This window comes from Diabrotica virgifera, chromosome 8 (genome assembly GCF_917563875.1).
Source record: "Diabrotica virgifera virgifera chromosome 8, PGI_DIABVI_V3a".
In the NCBI taxonomy this organism is placed as follows: domain Eukaryota; kingdom Metazoa; phylum Arthropoda; class Insecta; order Coleoptera; family Chrysomelidae; genus Diabrotica; species Diabrotica virgifera.
The window spans coordinates 152,904,220-152,922,825 of record NC_065450.1 but is presented as its reverse complement, the minus strand read 5'-3'; the positions used below and the strand labels follow the sequence as shown (position 1 = coordinate 152,922,825).

Here is an 18,606-nt window from a genome sequence, read left to right as displayed (position 1 = left end):
AAAATCGGTCCTGGGTCCGCCCTTGCCTGTCTTATTCCGCTGTCTATATCTATTGGTTCTGTAAGTTGTCCATCTATTCTGACTTCCATTTTGTTTTTTTTTGTAGATGTTTTCAATAGTTTTTATGATATCTAAGAATAGAAGAATAAAAATTGATCACTGGAAACGTTTTTCGAAAGAAATGGAACATGATTTTTATGGTGTCCAAAAAGAAATATGGCACTTTGTAAGAGGTCAAATAACGGAGGTAAAGGAACTAATAGAACCAAAACACATAGAAAAGGATACATGGATTGACTATCTAAAAAAGCTCTATGCAGAGGAAGAACAAATGATGGTAGGAACCGGAAACACCAAAATTAACACAAATAAATATGTTAATATAAGTACACAGGAAATACGAGAAACACTCGAAAAGCTTAAGAACAGAAAAGCTGCAGGTAAGGATGGAATACCAAACGAATTACTGAAATATTGTGGAGCAGCAATGACAGAACAATTAACAACATTAATTAACAAAATCATAAAACACAATAAAATACCGCAAGAATGGAGAACGAGCGAACTACATTCATACTATTCAAAAAAGGAGATAAAAAGCAGCCAGAAAACTACAGAGGTATCAACTTGTTAAATACTACCCTGAAACTTATTTTACAAGACCTAATGAATCAGAGGATAAGTTTAGCAGATGAACAACAGGGTTTTCGTACTGGAAGATCGTGTACAGATGCAATATTCGACATAAAGCAAATTACTGAGAAATCACTAGAGTATAAACGACCAGCATTTCTATGTCTGATTGACTTGAAGAAAGCATTTGTCTAGTCAGATACAGTCGGAAAAATGAAAGAATACCCATGAACGAGCATATAAAACACGCTGTATTTTCCTGTCACCGTGTCACAAAAAAAATTGTCCAGTGCAAGTACATGTAATAATTATTGTTACATGTACTTGCGCTGGCCAATTTTTTGTGTGACACGGTGACAGGAAACTACAGCGTGTTTTATATGCTCGGTCATGGGTATTCTTTCATTTTCCTACTGTACATAAAATCGCTTCGCTTAGAATGGATAGGACATATACAGAAACGCCCACAATCAGATATGTTGAGAAGGATAACTAACTGAACACCACTATGGCCCAGGTGTAGAGGAAGACCCAGAAGAAGATGGCTGGATGATGTAGAAGATGACATAAGAGCAATGAATGTGAAAGACTGGAAAGTTCAGTGCAAGCACAGGAAGAAATGGAAAAAAGTCACGAGAACATCAGAGACACACAGCAAGCTATAAAATGACAGAGGACTAATCCACCTCACCCAAGAATAGGGTTTTAAACGCCATGGCGTTAGCTATAATCCCTAGGGATTGTCATGCTTAATGAATGAATGAATGAATGAACAAAGTTGTATTGAAATTTTAATCATTGTATAAATTAACTAACTTCCTAAAATTCTACCACCAGCACTGTGCATAGAGCTAGAAGATGATATGGATAATACCCAATTTGGGTTCCGCAAAGGACTTGGAGACTTGGAACAAGAGAGGCATTTTTTGCGTTTAATGACCTCTCTCAAAGATGCTTATATAAGAACCTAGATATTCCTGTTTCATCGACTTTAAAAAAGCATTTGACAGGGTCCGACCTGAAAAACTAATAGAATTATTGAAAAACAGATATAGAGGGTGTTTGGTAAAGAATGGACCATAGCTTAACCTCAGGTTCCTGAGGTTAAAATAGGCCGATTTAAGCTAACTTACCTCAGTACAAAGTTTATAATAACCGAGATACAGGGTGTCAAAGTTAAACTTTTTTTTATTTATTATTGAATATTTCCTGACAGGTATGAGATAACAACAGGAAATTTGGTATTTTGGGGTTTTTGGGTTGAGAAAACTAAATTCCCTACCAAAAATTATGTATTGACCAGGGGGCGCCACATACGCCTTTCAGCACTCATTTATTACGTTCAATTTTTTTTATCCCTCACTCTGTATAATTTTGACATTAAAATTTTTATTCTCTTATTAGTTTTACTTAAAAAAGGTATACTTCTTTCATCTCCCTAAACTCAACCGTTTTCAAGATAAACGTATTTTAAATCTGCGATACATCATCATTTTTAGCATAATATCATTGTAGTTACACCCGAAAAATAACTTAAAACCATAAAATTATCCAAAAATGTATCGCAAATTTCTTCAAATGGAATTTGCGATGCAATGACCTAAATTTGAGAACTGGCACAATTATTATGGTTTTAAGTTATTTTTCGGGTGGAACTACAATGATATTATGCTAAAAATGATGGTGTATCGCAGATTTAAAATGCGTTTATCTCGAAAACGGTTGAGTTTAGGAACATGAAAGAAGTATACCTTTTTTAAGTAAAACTAATAGGAGAATAAAAATTTTAATGTCAAAATTATACAGAGTTGGGGATAAAAAAATTGAACGTAATAAATGAGTTCTGAAAGGCGTATGTGGCGCCCTCTGAGCAATACATAATTTTTGGTAGGGAATTTAGTTTTCTCGATCCAAAAAACCCCAATATACCAAATTTCAGGTTGATATCTCGTACCTGTCAGGAAATATTTAATAATAAATAATTACACTGTTATAAAAAAGAACTTTTTTATAATAAAACCTTTTTAATCGAAAAGTTACGATTTAAAAAAACATAAGTTTGGTCTGCCACTATGTTATCGAACAACCTGTAACATTCCTAACTAATTTTGTAATGTGAGGCTCAAAGTTCGCTACGATTTTTGTTATTAAATTTTATCGCTATACATTACTATTACGGATCTACGGAGCTTCACCCCACTAATTATTAATCACCCTGTATAATAGTTCAATATTGCATTGTTAGCTAGTTCTAAGCTATCCTGAAAATTTCAGGTGTCTAGGTAGCCTAGAACTATTTTTAAAATGGATTACAAAATTTGCGGAGTCCGTGACACCAACCAAGCCAAGTATATATAAAAAGGTTTTTATAAAAAAAAAAGTTTAATTTTGACACCCTGTATCTCGATTATTATAAACTTTGTACTAAGGTAAGTTAGCTTAAATCGGCCTATTTTAACCTCAGGAACCTGAGGTTAAGCTATGTCCCATTCTTTACCAAACACCCTGTATAGAGAGACAAGATTTACGAATTATCATCAATCTGTATTGACATCAAAAGGCCAATATAAAGATAGAAGAACAAGAGTCCAAGAATATTGATATAAAGGGAGGAGTAAGACAGGGCTGTGTTCTGTCGCCAATACTGTTTAACGTATACAGTGAAGCCATATTTCAGCAAGCGATAACAGAACTAAGTGATGGAATCTCTATAAACGGAAGAGCAGTAAATAACATAAGATTCGCTGATGACACCGTTATAATGGCAGCGCAGACACCCTGGAATTGCTACAAAAATTGTTAAATAGAATTAACAATTATTGCATTAGATATGGACTAAAAATAAATAAGAAAAAAACTAAATTTATGATTGTCTCAAAACCACAACGTGGAAATAAAAGGTTAAGGATAGACCAACCACACATAGAAAAATTAGAGACATACAAATATCTGGGAACCTGGGTTGATGACAAAAAATGACCAAAGCAAATAAATTAAAGTCCGAATTAACTGAAAGGCAAGCAGCTATAAAAATGAAGACAATGCTTACAAACAAAGACCTTCAGTTGCCTCTCAGATTTTGAACTCTAAAATGCTATATATTTAAAAAATGAATAACCATTTTCAATTTCGTTGCAAAACGAAAATACAGCCGAACCATATTCCAGTCCAATCAGAGAGTGCTGCAAGCACCTCTACCGGTTTCGAAACTTATTAGTCTCTCATCAGGAGGCACATATGCTGCTCTCCCTGATCCAACCAAAACAAACCCCAGCGTGCAGTCCCGAATTGCAACGAACGAAATGGCATAGATGCCCTAGCGGCAACTGCTAGCAAAAGACTAAGTTTTCACTCTAATGGCATATAGCATATCCCACCAGAATGAAAACAATGGGAACCTTCTCTGGTTACACCTCCGAGGCTTCTACAATTTGCAAGCCATACGGATGCTGAGACTAAGGAAGATGAGGGAATTCTACAATTTACAATTCACGTCCCATCTGCTCAGCGCGGTAAAGTTCCAACGAGACTGGTTCCCTTCATACTCCACACAGAGTAAATGTAAATAAAAAATGAATAACCATTTTCAATTTCGTTGCAAAACGAAAATACAGCCGAACCATATTCCAGTCCAATCAGAGAGTGCTGCAAGCACCTCTACCGGTTTCGAAACTTATTAGTCTCTCATCAGGAGGCACATATGCTGCTCTCCCTGATCCAACCAAAACAAACCCCAGCGTGCAGTCCCGAATTGCAACGAACGAAATGGCATAGATGCCCTAGCGGCAACTGCTAGCAAAAGACTAAGTTTTCACTCTAATGGCATATAGCATATCCCACCAGAATGAAAACAATGGGAACCTTCTCTGGTTACACCTCCGAGGCTTCTACAATTTGCAAGCCATACGGATGCTGAGACTAAGGAAGATGAGGGAATTCTACAATTTACAATTCACGTCCCATCTGCTCAGCGCGGTAAAGTTCCAACGAGACTGGTTCCCTTCATACTCCACACAGAGTAAATGTAAATAAAAAATGAATAACCATTTTCAATTTCGTTGCAAAACGAAAATACAGCCGAACCATATTCCAGTCCAATCAGAGAGTGCTGCAAGCACCTCTACCGGTTTCGAAACTTATTAGTCTCTCATCAGGAGGCACATATGCTGCTCTCCCTGATCCAACCAAAACAAACCCCAGCGTGCAGTCCCGAATTGCAACGAACGAAATGGCATAGATGCCCTAGCGGCAACTGCTAGCAAAAGACTAAGTTTTCACTCTAATGGCATATAGCATATCCCACCAGAATGAAAACAATGGGAACCTTCTCTGGTTACACCTCCGAGGCTTCTACAATTTGCAAGCCATACGGATGCTGAGACTAAGGAAGATGAGGGAATTCTACAATTTACAATTCACGTCCCATCTGCTCAGCGCGGTAAAGTTCCAACGAGACTGGTTCCCTTCATACTCCACACAGAGTAAATGTAAATAAAAAATGAATAACCATTTTCAATTTCGTTGCAAAACGAAAATACAGCCGAACCATATTCCAGTCCAATCAGAGAGTGCTGCAAGCACCTCTACCGGTTTCGGGACTGCACGCTGGGGTTTGTTTTGGTTGGATCAGGGAGAGCAGCATATGTGCCTCCTGATGAGAGACTAATAAGTTTCGAAACCGGTAGAGGTGCTTGCAGCACTCTCTGATTGGACTGGAATATGGTTCGGCTGTATTTTCGTTTTGCAACGAAATTGAAAATGGTTATTCATTTTTTATTTACATTTACTCTGTGTGGAGTATGAAGGGAACCAGTCTCGTTGGAACTTTACCGCGCTGAGCAGATGGGACGTGAATTGTAAATTGTAGAATTCCCTCATCTTCCTTAGTCTCAGCATCCGTATGGCTTGCAAATTGTAGAAGCCTCGGAGGTGTAACCAGAGAAGGTTCCCATTGTTTTCATTCTGGTGGGATATGCTATATGCCATTAGAGTGAAAACTTAGTCTTTTGCTAGCAGTTGCCGCTAGGGCATCTATGCCATTTCGTTCGTTGCAATTCGGGACTGCACGCTGGGGTTTGTTTTGGTTGGATCAGGGAGAGCAGCATATGTGCCTCCTGATGAGAGACTAATAAGTTTCGAAACCGGTAGAGGTGCTTGCAGCACTCTCTGATTGGACTGGAATATGGTTCGGCTGTATTTTCGTTTTGCAACGAAATTGAAAATGGTTATTCATTTTTTATTTACATTTACTCTGTGTGGAGTATGAAGGGAACCAGTCTCGTTGGAACTTTACCGCGCTGAGCAGATGGGACGTGAATTGTAAATTGTAGAATTCCCTCATCTTCCTTAGTCTCAGCATCCGTATGGCTTGCAAATTGTAGAAGCCTCGGAGGTGTAACCAGAGAAGGTTCCCATTGTTTTCATTCTGGTGGGATATGCTATATGCCATTAGAGTGAAAACTTAGTCTTTTGCTAGCAGTTGCCGCTAGGGCATCTATGCCATTTCGTTCGTTGCAATTCGGGACTGCACGCTGGGGTTTGTTTTGGTTGGATCAGAGAGAGCAGCATATGTGCCTCCTGATGAGAGACTAATAAGTTTCGAAACCGGTAGAGGTGCTTGCAGCACTCTCTGATTGGACTGGAATATGGTTCGGCTGTATTTTCGTTTTGCAACGAAATTGAAAATGGTTATTCATTTTTTATTTACATTTACTCTGTGTGGAGTATGAAGGGAACCAGTCTCGTTGGAACTTTACCGCGCTGAGCAGATGGGACGTGAATTGTAAATTGTAGAATTCCCTCATCTTCCTTAGTCTCAGCATCCGTATGGCTTGCAAATTGTAGAAGCCTCGGAGGTGTAACCAGAGAAGGTTCCCATTGTTTTCATTCTGGTGGGATATGCTATATGCCATTAGAGTGAAAACTTAGTCTTTTGCTATATATTTTTTTATTATTATACGGAATGGAAGCTTGGACATTGAAGAGACAACACATAAGAAAAATATGAATGTTTGAAATGTGGTGTTACAGAAGAATATTGAAAATTCAGTGGGTTCAAAGGATTACCAATGTTGAAGTGCTACGACGTTTAAATAAGAAGTTAGAAATTATGCACGGTATAAAAACAAGAAAACTGGAATATTTGGCTCACTTAACCAGAGGATAAAATATAAGTTGCTGAGGATTATTATGCAAAGAAGGGTCCAAGGAAGAAGAAGCATGGGAAAAAGACGCATCTCCTGGCTGAGGAACCTTAGAGAATGGTTTAACTGTAGGGAGATGGTGAGATGGTGAGAATTAATGGTTTAAGAGGAATTTTAAGAAGAAAAATACTGGGGATTTACCCTAGATAATCGCATGTTCCGGACGATTTTATCAAAAAATATTTATTAATTTCACAGTAACGTAGTATAATTACCAACCGTGCTCTATTTTCTTTTTACTATTATATATTTTTCATTTCACTTTGCCGATGCAAACTGATGAAGCCTGCCGCATAACACTCCATTGGATCCCGACTTTAAGTTTATGTAATTTTCCAAACTGGCTCATGATGCTACAATTCGTTTGTCTTTAAATTGTTCGTGTATTATCTTCGCCACGAGAATATGCTTTTCCTCTTTATATTCTATCAGAAAACTGACTGTCAGAGCCTTAGAGTAGGGGAAGAAAAAACTTAAGAAAAAAGAAGAAATTGACAGTTTGCTGAAAATAATATTTATTTTATTTAATTATTTTTTAGTAAAACTCATATTTTCCATTTAAACATGTTTATTTATCTCTTCTTCTTTGTGTATAGACATAACTCTGTCTAGCTGTTTTTTCAATGCGCCTCTAGTAAGTTGTCGTTCCATCGTTTTCGTGGTCTTCCCACTGATCATCTTGCTATTGGAGAACCGTCTCTCGTTGTCCTGACTACTCTATTTGTTGTAATTCGACTTATGTGGTTTATTTATAAAAATATATACCTATTATGAAATATTGCTTAAAAATTGCATCTCGAAATTGTTCTCCTCTTCTACAGGGTGTCCAGAAACTCTCCCAACAAACGACGACCGAAGATTCCTCAGATAGTTTGAAGATAATTTAACCCAATCCATCTAGTACGGAAATGCTTCCTAAGGGAGCTAGAGCTCTTTAAATATGGCGTATTGCAATTAGTTTCTTTTAATAGCTCCAGAACGCTTCTATTTAGAAAAATGAATACTGGTACGCGTATTTATCTTCTAGAGATAAATCGATTCCATCAATTGCGAATTTCTAGTACCGACCATAGGCGTCGGTTTTGGCTAGAGCAACAGTTATTTTATTCTATAACTTTTTTGTCTGTAACCTTTAAGTATTTTTGACGCTAGATTATCAAACTCTGAGGTATTCTAGTACTAAAAGTTACTCTTGATTTAAGTCGATATGATTCAAAGTTTTCTAGAAAAATCGATTTAAAAATATTTCGTTTTTTGAATTTGAAAGAAATAAAAAAAATCTATTTTAAACAACGATAACTGGTACGTTTATTTACCTTCCCGAGATGAATCGAATTTATCAATTACGAATTCCTAGTATCGATTATAGACGTCCATTTTGGTGAGGTTAACGGTTATTTACGGTACGTCAACGGAAATGTTACAGAATAATACGCCCTATATATGCCAAAAAACTCATAATTTAAAAATAAAAATCGACCTGTTTCGGAATTAGTCTCCAAAATCGCCAATTCTCAAAAAAATAAATTTATTCCATAATTTTGTCCCTCATTGTATACATAGAAATCTATGAAGGATGATTACCAAACTGTAAGCCCTTATCTCTTGTCGTACTGGTCCTTCATAGGTTGATCAGAGTCCAGTGTATTCTAGTCGAAGTACTAAATTAATTTAGAATTTTAAATTGCTACGTTAGCTTCTTTGTTTTTCTATCCCGTGTCAGGGATCGATCCAACGCCACTAAAACATTCGACAGTTAAGTGAATGCGAATGCTACATTTCATATTTTTGTTTATTTTTAGCTTTTATCGACATGCCAGAATTGCTGGCACATATGAGACAAAACTATATAAGATGGAAAGAACTGGACGAACAGGGTCATACAACACTTTCAGATATACAAAAACTCCAGGCTACTGCCTTGATGAACCCAATGTTTCCCCAAAAGCCTACCAAAGGCGAATGATGGATGCTTACACGTGAGTATTTGTAAAAAGCTGACTAAAAATTCATTAAGAGCGTAGGCACAAATATTTTACGGTTGTCCCTACTTTTTCTTTCTTTGCACGCAAATTACGTGTAGTAAAATTTTCACTGGTATGGAGATATAAACATTAGTTGACAATGATGTTGTCATCATCAACATAGGGATGACTATTTCGTTAAGTTTTTGAATGTAATCGCTTAAATTATTAATTCAGTTAATTGATAGGATAATTTTTTTACTAACTATGTAGTCAGTGGTTACAATAATTTATATAGGTACTGTACAATAAAAACTAAGAATCGAGAAAAGAGAAAAGGTGATAGAGTGATTATTTTTAATAATATATTGTTATTTACTATATGGAACACTTAGATAGATTTGAAATATCTTTAACAACAAAATACTTGGATCACAGAATATATCCTGGTGTGTTCTCTGCTTGGATATTCCATAAATAATAAACAATAAAAACCTTTTTATTAATTTCATGTCTTAAATCACTTTTATTTATCAAATACACTATCAATATTATTTAACCTTCCGATGACCAAACTTTTTTTGTTTCACGGATGACCAACGGGGGTAAAAAAGACCCCAGGTCAAAAATGACCTGGAATGAATGTTTTCAGCATTTAAATCTTCATCTAACAATACATCCTCATTTTCTGATACTATTTCATCTTCTATATCATCATAAACAAGTAGCAACCTGATTCTCGAAGCGTGAACATGTACCGTCATTCAAAGCGCTAGAGAACTTCCTTATCGTAAAACTACCTAATTAACTAGTAATTATCTTATCAGCATCAAAAAATCTAAGTGATTAGTGAAACAAACAAAAGAAATATGTTCCCTTCGGGGAACTTATTAGGATTTGATAATAATGGCCAACCAATTTATCAACAAATGAATACTGGATGTCCCAACAATAAATAACCAAAACCAGTCAAATCAAACAGCAGTAAAACCGCAAGTACCATTTTTGTATTTTAATCAAACACTGTCTAACCAGATAACAAATCAAATGGCATGCCTAAACCAAATACCTATTCCAACCCAAATAGATATACCAAACCAAGTACAATTTCCTAATCAATCAACTGCACAAAATATTCAAAACACTCAAAACCCTATTCAGTCACAACACACAACATTATCCACAAACCCTCAATGCTCACTCTCATCATCACAAAACATCAATAACTACACAGATAGCGATAGCGATATAGAACTTAACGAGACAGAAAACCAAAATAACCATCCTTGGCAAGAAGTTGCCAAGAAGAGAAAAGGGATGAAAGGACAAACAACTTTAGAAATGTCCAACTAAATACAAACACAAAACAGATTTGATTCCCTCTCAAAAGAAAATCTAGATGAACAAACAGACAATTTATCAAATACACAAAAAACAAATATCACCAAAAAAGATCCCTCACCACCACCAATCTATATTTATGGAGTTACTGATTATAGTGCTATAATAGCAAGCCTTTCAACTGCAACTGCGGCAGAAACCTATTACACCAAAACCATTTCAAATAATACAGTAAAAATTAACCCTACAAACTCAGACACCTACAGGACACTCATACAGCACCTTAGAAAAGAAAACATTGTACATCACACTTACCAACCGAAACAAGAGAGGGCCTATAGAGTTGTCATAAGAGGATTACACCATTCAATACCCACAGGAGATATCTCGCACGAATTAAATAATAAGGGTTTTAAAGTTCGCAACATAATTAATGTTAGACATAGAGTTACCAAAGAACCATTGCCGTTATTCTTTGTCGATATAGAGCCAAATGAAAACAACAAAAACATATTTAACCTACAAGTCCTAGGAAACTGCATAATAACAGTAGAACTACCTAGAATAAAAAATACAATAGTACAATGCACAAGGTGTCAAAAATACGGCCACTCAAAAAGTTACTGCCTGAGGCCATTCGCCTGTGTTAAATGCGGTGGATCACATGACACAAAAACCTCCAAAAAAGCACGCGACACACCAGCAACATGTGCCTTATGTAATGGCAATCATCCAGCAAACTATAAAGGATGTGCTATATATAAAGACCTAGTAAATTCGAAAACAATAATATAACAAGCAGCATTCCTATACCTAGAGTTGCAAGCCTAAATAATAATAACACTAATGCTCACCACATACAAAAATCACATGTAACACATGCTCAAGTTGCAGCAACTAATACTTCTTCACAAGACAACAACAATAATTCAGACCTTTCAAATAAACTTACAGAATTCCTCAACGAATTTAAAAATATGTTTGCACAATTGATAAACCAAAACAGCATGATACTAAGCATGCTTACAACAGTGACAAATAGAACGTCGTAATGGCTAACTCACTTAGAATAGCAGAGTGGAACGCAAATGGTCTAACAAACCATGTGCAAGAAATTATACTATTTCTAAAATTAAACAAAATAGACATCCTACTTATATCCGAGAGTCACACAACTGAGAGGTATTTTATAAAAATTCCACACTACTCTGTCTATTACTCAAACCATCCAGATGGAACAGCCCATGCTGGTTCAGTTGTAATAATTCGTACAGCTATAAAACACTACGAACTTGCTCCACATATCACTAACAAAATTCAGAGTACTATCGTAAAAGTACATGCGCTCACCTTTCCATTAACAATAGCTTCTAGCTACAGCCCACCACGCCACACCATCAATCTAGAGGAATACAGAGAGTTTTTTGAACAACTTGACTCACATTTCCTAGTGGCAGGGGACTGGAATGCAAAACATACAACCTGGGGAGCAAGACTGATATCTCCAAAAGGCAGAAATCTATTAAAGATCATACAAGATAATAACCTGAAATACCTAACAACTGGTACCCCCACATACTGGCCCACTGATAACAACAAAATTCCTGATCTGTTAGACTTTGCTATAACTAAGGGAATACCTGAAGTACACAGCGACATCACCCCCAATTTTGATCTACATTCGGACCACAGTCCCATCTTGATTACCTTAAGTACCAATATAATTTGGAAAACTCTTGCACCAAGGCTATGTTCCAGTAACACGAATTGGGTTGAAATCAATGAAAAAATATCTCTTGACATTGGACTCAAGCACAAAAACGATATTGAAGAAGCTGTAAAAATATTTAACGGAACAAATACAACAGGCCGCTTGGAAAGCTACTCCTGTAAAGGAAAAAACCATTGATGAAAGTTATAGTATACCCCTCCACATTAGAACACTAGTAGAAGAGAGAAGAAGAGCCCGTTGCAAATGGCAAAGAACAAGAAACGCGATAGATAAAACAAATCTAAACAGGCTCACACACAGACTTCATTCCGCTATCCAAACAGCCAAAAACGAATCCTTTGAAAGATATGTCACAAACCTTTCTCTTGACGACAACTCTCTTTGGAAAGCCACAAAGAAATTCAAAAATCCGGTAGTAATGAAATCACCAATTAAGAAAATGATGGAGCCTGGGCTCGATCAGAAAAATCCAACAGATTTGCAGAACATCTATCAACCGTCTTCTCCACCCCACAGGCCAACGATATTAACGACGAGCAAATTAGAGACTTCCTCAATGCACCCTGTCAGCTATCATTACCACTAAAATACTTCTCACCAAACGAAGTCCGTAACGAAAGCAACCTGCTTAACCCTCATAAAGCTCCAGGATTTGACCTTATAACTGGCGAAATCCTAAAAAAACTCCCAAGAAAAGGTGTTGTCTTAATAACCATTATTTTTAATAGCCTCCTGAGACTATGCTATTTTCCAGTGCAATGGAAGTATGCACAAATTATAATGATACCTCAACCTGGTAAACCTCTAACTGAAGCCAGTTCGTACAGACCAATAAGTCTCCTTCCGACTTTATCAAAAGTCTTCGAAAGGTTAATCCTTAACAGAATAGAAACAATAATACCTATAGAAAACCTTATCCCAGATCATCAGTTTGGTTTTCGCTCAAATCACTCAACCATGCAACAGTGCCATAGATTACAGAATAAAAGATAAAAGAGAGCCTAGAAGGGAAACAAATCTGTCTATCAGCATTCCTCGATATACAGCAAGGATTTGATAGAGTGTGGCACGAGGGTCTTCTCTTTAAAATAAAAACTCAGCTAACTGACCAAATCTACCTCCTCCTTAAATCATACTTGTCCGACAGATACTTCCAAGTTAAATACGAAGGTACTCTATCTAACTACCACCAAATAAAATCCGGAGTATCTCAAGGCAGTGTACTTGGCCCATTCCTTTACCAAATCTTCACTGCTGATATTCCTATTAGCGAAAATACACTAATGGCAACATTTGCGGATGACACTGGTATACTAGCATCAGACATCAACGAAATATTAGCATTTAACAAATTGCAAAATCATCTCAGTGAACTAGAAGACTGGCTTAAATGCTGGAAAACAAACATCAACACAAACAAGTCTTGTCAAGTAAATTTCACAAATCGAAGAATTAGATGCCCACAACTACACCTAAATAATTCACCTATACCAATAAAAACAGAAGTAAAGTACCTGGGCCTTCATCTAGACGAAAAACTTACTTGGAAATCACATATTGCAGCCAAACGACGACACCTTGACCTAAAAGTTAAAAATATGAGCTGGCTAATCAACAGAAGATCGCAACTTTCATTAGAAAACAAACTGACCATCTATAAAACAATACTCAAATCAGTGTGGACATACGGAATCGAGCTGTGGGGCTGTAGCAAACCATCCAACACCAAAATACTACGACATTCCAGTCAAAAACTATTCGTATGTTAGCTAAAGCCCCATGGTATGTGTCAAACCAAACCCTTCATGCAGACCTCAATATCCCCTTCATTAATGATGTGATTGCTAACAACTCCAGAAGATACATGAATCGCAGCGCAGACCATCCAAACCATCTCATAGACTAGACGAATTATTCAACCCCCCACTGGTTGACAGACGTCTGAAAAGACTTTGGCCAGAAGACCTAGCTGCTAGGTAAATTCCAGAGAGTCGTCAATGGACGACACCTGCCACAAGCCAAGAACATCCATCATATTTACTTATTACTGTATTGAAGTAAATTGTAAATTAGCAATAAATAAATAAATAAATAAAAAATATATCATCATAAAAATCGCTAACAGTAACAATTTCCTGTAACTCAGCCTCAGTAAGATATTTGCGGGCCATATCTTATAGTTACACAAAATACTAAAAAACTATAATAATGTACGCCAGGAAATAATAATAATGACTATCTGTAGCAGACAGGAATGTCATGATTCGTACATAACAGGCACCACAGTCTAAAAATAGATTTTGATAACGCGCAGTTTAAAACTACTTGGAATTCCACATAATAGACGGTATTTTACTAAACATCAACTTCAGAATATACACTCCTGGCCAAAAAAATCGGGACACCTTAAAAGTGGGTCATTTTTGAGGTCTCGAATCTCCTAAACCTGTTGTCCGATTTTAGTAATTTTTTTAATAGATCGTAACCTTATTCTCTAAGAATATGGATGTAGTAATAGTGTTGCTGAAGAGGTAAATGTCATTATATACCGGGTGTAACAATAATAATGTGTTTTTTCCTGAAAGCTCGTAACAGCATGTGGAATATTCTAGCATTTAAAAAATATTGACATTAAAATTCAATTGTGGCCTTGTACGAAAAAGATAGCGAATATTCGATATTTAAAATATCACCAATGACATGGTGTTCATTTTTTTCGAATCCTGAAAAAACTAATAAATATTTTTAAAGAATTTAAACGCATAATATTAAAGATTACATCATTGCCGAGGGTAGGAAGTCCCTTACAATAAACAAAAAGTGTCTTTTGAATGAGATATTTGAAATTAAAAATCACACTCAACTTTCTCTTCTTTTTCACCCCTGTAACTTAATAAAATAAACATTATAGAAGTTTGAAGGGACTTTTTACGCTCGTTAATAATGAAATATTTCATTCTGCGTTTAAATTTTCCAAAAATAATTAGTTTTCTCAGAATTCAAAAAAAATTAATGCAGTAAAGCTTTGGAACTAGATTTTGGGCCTACGCTCTTAAAGAACAAAATAAAAAATATTTTTTATCTAATTTTATAATAATGTCTATCTTTATTTACTTTTACTGATAAATATTTTTGTTTCAGGCCATAGTGTTGACAATGGTGACATAAGACATTTTTTACTCAGAAAACTGTGAATGTTAATTCTAAAAAGTGCATATCGTGTTTCATAATCGGACAAATAAATGTACCTAACTCTTATCTACCTACTACCTTCTTCCTAAAGAATATAACTAAATGAATGTATATTTTTCATCATCTTGTGCATGCTGGTCGTGCATACTGTTTTAAACTTGTTTTTATTTTTTAAATTATTGTTTAACTATATATATTATATTTTAATGAGAATCTGTGTTCTTACTGTTTTATATTTTAAAAAATCATGTTAATGGATGTAAGATGTATGTCCCTCAATATAAATAAATGATGTTTTATAGACTGGTTTGTTTTCTATTCAATAAGAAAATTGAGACCTGTCCCATTGAGACCCAAAACCATATATTATGCGACAATGTTAATGCGGACCAGTGGCGTAGCTTACAGGCCCGCAGGGCCCTCTAGGCGGCGGGCGACGTTAGGAGGGGCCCCTTAAAGCCTTCAAGTTTAACACATTAACCGCCACATTAAAATTTTTTGTTTGTGCCTTCAGTTTCCACGTTGAGAATCTCAATGTTAATGTGGATAATATTTAACTCACTGAGCGCCTGGGCCAAAAAAGGCGTGAGTTAAATACAACTCAAGTGGCGTTCAATGTGTTAATACCTCTACTTTCTTTAAATTGTGGACCAAAACATATTTTTATAATAAGCATCAAAATAGGGAATTTGGAAGGAAATAATGAAGCGGGTAATTGACGTAACTCTTTTCGGGTGCAATTTAGCGTTTCGTACTTTCGTGGACATGTTGGTAGTTTAGACGAAAGTGAATCCCAAAAGGCAATTTTTGTCGGTGGTTCTTTTACTAGCTAAATGTGATCATGTTTTAGCTAAATTAATCGATAAAAACAATAATTAGTTAAAAACAAATACAAAACGAAGTTACAAATTTGCTGGCTCAAGAAACTGAAAACAAATTGATTAATTTAATTAAAAAAAACAATTTAAAGCACTCATGGGAGTGCCGACAGAAGTGAAAACTTCATATAGTATATAAATTACGAGCTCAATGCTTTTTCCCCATCCAAAAAGAAGTGCTATCTATACCTATATTATATACGCGTTTCGTACGTTCTATGCTACTTATGTATACATACACATGATACTATCAATAAGAAGATAATATCTTCGCTGATTTGCAAAAAAGGTGCAAGTAACATTTTTATATGTTTACTAAGTGTTTACTAACCTCCTTTTTACACAACCAGGCACAAACCAGTTTACAAATGTTACTTGGCACTAAAAAATTATGAGACTATCTCAACAACAATAAGTAATACTCCTGACCCCTTTATACAGAATAGGTAGAACCTTCGTACCTATCATTTTTGCATACAACCCCTCGTTTGAATAAAATGTCACTTGGCACCTTTTTGCAAATCAGCGACGATATATTGCGAATCCTGAAGGGAGGGGGAGTCGTGACGCAACTGGAGACCGGCACGTTCCTAATGGTTCGTAACGTCCGATTAGTTTGAATCGTTCGCGATTGTAAGATAAGTGTATTTTATATTTCATCTTTGTAAAAGTGAGATGTCTTTTATAAACAAATAACACAAAAAGGTCGTTTAATATTATTTGCTAATTGAATAATTTCATGACAGAATGCATACAAATCCCATTTAACTTTAACAAGAATTCAAATTTAAATTGGTCTCCCGTTACGTCATCATGCGCGAACTAGGACGTATTTGGGCTACAGGAAGATACTATCTGGTTATTTTTAGTATCATGTATATACACATAATTTATATACGTACGAAATTTAGTTCAGCAAAGTGATGACGGTCGCAAACTCAATACTTTTTCCCCATCTAAAAAGTGCACAACGTCCCTAAACAAGTTTTCACTACAAAAATTTATTTTGTGGAAGCAATGACGGTCGCTAATTTAATACTCTTTCCCCATCTAAAAAGTATACAACGTCCTTAACGAAGTTTTCACTTCAAAAATATATTTCGCCGAAGCGATGACGGTCGCTAATTCAACACTTCTTCCCCATCCAAAAGTGCACAACCTTCCTCAAGAAATTTTCATTTCAAAAATTTATTTCGCCGAAGCGATGACGGTCGCTAATTCAACACTTTTTCCCCATCTAAAAAGTGTATAACGTCCCTAAAAAAGCTTCGCTTCAAAAATTTATTTCGTCGAAGCAATGAGGATCGCGATGACTGTAGCTATTCAATACTTTTTCTCCATCTAAAAAGGGCACAAAATTCCTAAAAAAGTTTTCACTTTGAAAATTTATTTTGCCGAAGCGATTACGGTCGTTAATTCAATACTTTTTCCCCATCTAAAAAGGGCACAACGTCCCTAAAGATGTATTCCATTCAAAAATTTATTTTCGTCGAAGCAATGACGGTCGCGATGACGGTCGCTAATTCAATACTTTTTCTCAATCTAAAAAGGCCAAAAGGCCCCAAAGAAGTTTTCGCTTCACAAATTTATTTCGTCGAAGCAATGACTGTAGCTAATTTAATACTTTTCCCCATCTAAAAAGTGCACAACGTCCCTAAAGAACTTTTCACTTCAAAAATTTATTTCGCCGAAGCGATGACGGTCGCGATGACTGTAGCTAATTCAATATTTTTCCCCATCTAAAAAGTGCACAATGTCCTTAACGATCTGTTACCTTCAAAAATTTATTTCGTCGAAGCAATGACGGTCGCTAATTCAATACTTTTTTCCCATCTAAAAAGTGCACAACGTCCCTAAAGAAGTTTTCACTTCAAAAATTGATTTCGTCGAAGCAATGACGGTCGGGATGACGGTCGCTATTTCAATAATTTTTCGCCATTTAAAAAGGGCACAACGTTTCTACAGAAGTGTTCACTTCAAAAATTTATTTCGCCGAAGCGATGACGGTCGCTAATTCAACAATTTTTCCCCATCTAAAAAGAGCACAAGGTCCCTAAAGAAGTTTTCACTTCACAAATTTATTTCGTCGAAGCAATGACAGTCGCTAATTTAATACTTTTTCCCCATCTAAAAAGTACACAAAGTCCCTAAAGAACTTTCCACTTCAAAAATTTATTTCGCCGAAGCGATGACGATAATTCAATACTTTTCCCCATCTAAAAATTTCACAACGTCCCAAGAAGTTTTCACTTCAATAATATTACTATTATTATACATAGGTACTTTATAATAATATACGTACAAAATTTATTTCGTCGAAGCGATGACGGTCGCTAAATCAAAATCCTTTTTCCCCATTCCAAACTAGATTTTACATTTATTTTAACTTTAAATACTCCTACACAATTTATATTTACATACACATAATAAATATACGTTCAAAATTTATTTCGCCGAAGAGATGACAGTCGCGATGACGGCCGCGAAATAAATCCTTTTTCCCCATCCAAAAATAGGTTTTACATTGATTTTAAATTTAAATACTTCTATACAATTTATGTATACATACAAATATACGTACAAAATTTATTTCGCCGAAGACATGACGGTCGCGATGACGGTCGCGAAATAAATCCTTTTTCCCCATCCTAAAATAGGTTTTA

The 18,606-nt window shown here is 35.8% G+C and overlaps 1 protein-coding gene across 4 annotated transcripts in view; it reads left to right on the top strand.

Moving 5' to 3' along the window:
• The window catches only part of LOC114332298 (high affinity cAMP-specific and IBMX-insensitive 3',5'-cyclic phosphodiesterase 8), a 1,526,162-nt gene extending 1,510,794 nt beyond the window's left edge, over positions 1 to 15,368 (top strand). For all 4 annotated transcript variants that reach the window (XM_050658208.1, XM_050658210.1, XM_050658209.1 and 1 more), the window contains 2 exons: positions 8,639 to 8,815; positions 15,015 to 15,368. In XM_050658208.1, coding sequence (XP_050514165.1) covers positions 8,639 to 8,802 — 164 coding nt within the window. In that variant the 3' untranslated portion in view covers positions 8,803 to 8,815; positions 15,015 to 15,368. The remainder of the gene's footprint in view (positions 1 to 8,638; positions 8,816 to 15,014) is intronic.
• The last annotated feature ends 3,238 nt before the right edge of the window (positions 15,369 to 18,606 follow it).